This window comes from Brassica oleracea, chromosome C2 (genome assembly GCF_000695525.1).
Source record: "Brassica oleracea var. oleracea cultivar TO1000 chromosome C2, BOL, whole genome shotgun sequence".
Lineage (NCBI taxonomy): Eukaryota > Viridiplantae > Streptophyta > Magnoliopsida > Brassicales > Brassicaceae > Brassica > Brassica oleracea.
Genome location: NC_027749.1, coordinates 27,645,581 through 27,649,766, shown reverse-complemented (window position 1 = coordinate 27,649,766; position 4,186 = coordinate 27,645,581). Strand labels below are relative to the sequence as shown.

At 34.3% G+C, this 4,186-nt stretch overlaps 1 protein-coding gene across 1 annotated transcript; it reads left to right on the top strand.

Moving 5' to 3' along the window:
• The first annotated feature begins 594 nt into the window (after positions 1 to 594).
• LOC106323898 lies at positions 595 to 1,752 on the top strand. Its single transcript, XM_013761945.1, has one exon. It carries the CDS (start codon positions 595 to 597, stop codon positions 1,750 to 1,752), a length of 1,158 nt encoding a protein of 385 aa, XP_013617399.1.
• Positions 1,753 to 4,186: the final 2,434 nt, after the last annotated feature.

The window sequence follows — 4,186 nt, the reverse complement described above, 5'->3', positions numbered from 1 at the left end:
TAGCTAAAGTACGACCTCTTTACGTGGAAATCTTACGAGGAAATGACGAGAAACAGTTTACGAGTATTTTACGAGGAATTCTTTACGAGGAAATAACGAGGAAATGTTTACGACTATTTTACGAGGAAATAATTTCGTGGTTATTACGTGTATTTTGCGAGGAAAATATTTCAAGGTATTTACGTGTAGATTACGAGAAACTGTTTTCGAGTTATTTACGAGGAATTGTAGCGACGTCCTTACGAGGAATTGTAGCGACGTCTTTACGACGAATCGTTCTACTTCGTCTTTACGACGAAATATATTCCTCGCTAAGTTACGACGAATTAGCGAGGAAATATGTGTTACGACGGACGTGTAACGAGCAAACACGTTTCCTCGCTAATTCGTCGTAAAGCCTCTTTTACGACGAATTAGCGAGGAAAACCGCCCTCGTTAAGATTATGTTTTCTTGTAGTGATTATTCTAATTTGTTTTTTCAAATATTGTACATTTTTGCAGATCATACGATTAAATGAGTTATATTCTCAAGGTTTAGAAAATCTTACAGATGAAGAATTGCTAGAGCTGTATGATCTAGAAGATGAAGAGTATATGGATATGATTCTACAACCTTTGATGGAGTATTACAAGCGTCATTTTTCCAAGCAACCAATGGTATTTGAACGGGGATTGGGTTGGCAAAATCTTGAGAATCAGATTCAAAATAATCCAAACCATTGCATGAACATGCTAAGGATGCATCCAGAAGCATTTCAAAACCTATGCACAACGTTGGAGCATCGTCACAACTTAAAGAGTACTGATCATATTAGTGTTGATGAGATGGTGGCAATATTCCTCGTTACGTGTGCCCAAAATGATACACAACGGTATGTTGGGTTGTCTTTTGGTCGTTCCCAGGAGACTATCTATCGAAAGTTCCATGAAGTGTTGGACGCAGTGGAGAGTCTTGCATGTGAGTACTTAAAAACTCCAACAATGGCATCGCTCCAGCTTTATCCACGTAAGTTACGAGAAAATTCAAACTATTGGCCTTTTTTTAGTGGATTTATTGGGGCACTAGATGGAACACATGTCAGAGTTAAGGTCGGAGGTAGTGATGCGGTTGGATATTGGGATAGACATGGACAAACAACCTTGAACATAATGGGCATATGTGATATAAACATGATCTTCACGTATGCATGGCTAGGTGCATCTGGTTCTACACATGATTCATTGGTGTTGCAGTATGCAATAGATGGAGACCCTATATTCCCTAGACCTCCTATAGGTAAATACTATCTTGTTGATTCTGGATATGCCAATAAACGAGGATTTCTAGCCCCATACAGAGGAAGCAGCAGAGAAAATATCAGATATCATCTTTCTGAATTTGATGATGGTCCTCCTAGGAACAAAAAAGAATTGTTCAACAAATGGCATGCATCACTTCGCTCAGTCATTGAAAGAACATTCGGAGTTTGGAAAAAGAAATGGAGAATCCTTGACAATTTGCCTCGTTACGACGTCAAGACCCAAAATAGGATTGTGCATGCTACAATGGTTCTTCACAATTTTATCAGGCTTCACAAAATTCCAGATGCTGATTTTGAAGATAGATATAGCAGTGGTCAAGAAGAACAAAGACGACGAATCGAAGAAGAAGAGCTTAGTAGACTTGAAGAAGACGAAATAACAACTGATGGTCAATATATGAACAACATAAGAGATGAGATTGCAAACATGATTTGGAACGAACATTTGTAATTTTTTCTATTATTTGGTTCTTTAATTTAAAGTTCATGCTAATAATATTATTTCATTTAATTTAACTTATTATTAATATTAAAATAAATATTATTAGTAGTTATTATAATACTTTGAAAATTATATATACTGAAATTTATTTTTTAAACTTTATACTTATTTAAAAAATATTTTTATTTATTTAAAAAATAGCTTAATAAGAAAATGTTTATTTCTCTGTTTTTATATTCAATTCTTGTATTCAGAACTCATACTGCAACTTATACATCAAAAATGTTACCAGTCACAAATTTTAATAAAATGATAACTTTTATTTTTACTGCAAAACTTACCACATAAACTTACCGTTTTTACCACATACTTTTTACTGCAAGCTACATCGAACTATAAATCAAACTGTAATTCAACTCTAATACTACATGTTGCTTTCTGCATCTGTATTTGTATTTATGACTTAATCAAAAGTTCAAAACTAAGGGGAGTGTACAAAAATTACTGATGGGATGCATTAGAATTTGGAACATGAATTTGTATTTAAATAAATAAATAAAACATCATGTCATGTAGTTCCATCCAGATTTGTTTGTTTTTGGTATTAATAAAACCTGACTTTGAATATCAGAAAATAAAACCTAATCCAATATGGATAATTTTGGAATGTTTTATATGTCACGTTTAAATCATATTTTTCCTGATCTTCAAATAAATTTTGATACTGTTTTATTTTTATTTTATTTTCAGTTGTAGTTAAGTTTGAATTTTTAATTTACAAATAATGATTCTTTATAAAACATGCTCATGTATGATATGATTCTAAATCTTATAAATAACAATAGAATAAAGCGTTGATAGGTTACCATGTGTTCTTATAATTTTAATTTTTTTTTCATTTTTATTGTTCATATTTTTTTTTGTTTCTATTTTGTTTGTTTATAATTATTTTTTTTTTTGTTTTTAACTAAAGTATTTAATATTTATCTTCTTAAAAAAAAAGGTTTAGGTGATCTTACAATTATCCAGTTAACCGGACCAAACATTAGTTACGTTATATAGATGCAAAAATTACAGAAAGGTTTATTATAGATGAGAAAACCTAAGCATGAACCCTAGAACAAAAGATCGACATTCAAAGACTAAGAGAATAGAGCTACGCAAATAGAACTAAAGTTTATACACTAAAAATTGTAGTTTCAGCTCAAACGATCAATAACACATATATCTCTTTTAATCTCGATTCTTCCTTCTCTATTGTTTGTTACTGATCCGTAATACATACAAATATCCCACCTAAAATATGCTAACAATATAGTATGTGTTATAAACAATTTAGTGATCGACCCATTTATCAGCCCGTGTAGCAAGACGGGCCAAGCCTATCAGCAGGATCATACTGGCGTCTATCTACTCTTGTGTTTATCAATATTATAGTTGGTGTCTATCTTACGTATTGCTAGTCATTATCTAGTTAAGGATAAATACGATCTTATGTCGATCCAGTACTTAGACCGTTATTACCATATGTATATAAAGACCAGTTGGTCGACCTAATAATACACACAAGTTCTCCTCTTCATTCACAACACGTTATCAGCACGATAGACTCCAAAACCCTGAGACAAAACCTAACCTAAAATCCGTCACACATAAACCCTAATCCATGCGTAACTTAAAATCAATCTATCTCTAAAACCCCAAGGAATCAGACGACTAGACACATATCAAATTGAAGCTCTGGACAAGACGAATCTATCAGCGAAAACCGTTTGTCAATCCGATCTCCGACGCGCCCACACTCACAGAAACAATACACGGTGCCGACTTAGTTCTTTGGAACCCTAATCCGAACCTACAAGATTTTCTAGCCAACTTCAAATCCTATGAAAGATAAGTTTATCATACCTTAGTAGTTTGATGATATCTTGTTCAGATTATGGTGTTCATGTAATCTAATACTCCTTGTTTATTGTTTCATGAGCTGAGAGGAGTTGGTGCAAAGATCTAATCTCAACGAACCCTAATTTGTCCTAGCTCGCGTTCCAGCTCGTTAGCATCCGATCAGCTCCAGCCATAAGGTGTTCCTGATCCTAGACGACCTCAGCATCCAGTCCACATCACAGGCAGCTCGAGTTTACAATCAACCATCTCGCAATCCGATCAGCCGCTCGCAAAGGAAGCAACTCGCGACCCGATAGGAGGCAGCGTCTGTCCAGCTCGCGTCCGAGGTTTATCAGTCCATCTTGGAGGTCCGGGTTCTACAATCTGCAAGACAAAGGTAATCCTAATTCTGAGAACATGAATCGAACCTGGTTGTCTTGTAAAGATTGAAACCCTAAAAGATAATCTCTAAAACAAAAAACCATAGGATAATAGATCAATACCCTATGAGTAAATCGAAGCTCTATAAGTTCGATCTAAACCTAAGAAAGAGATTGAT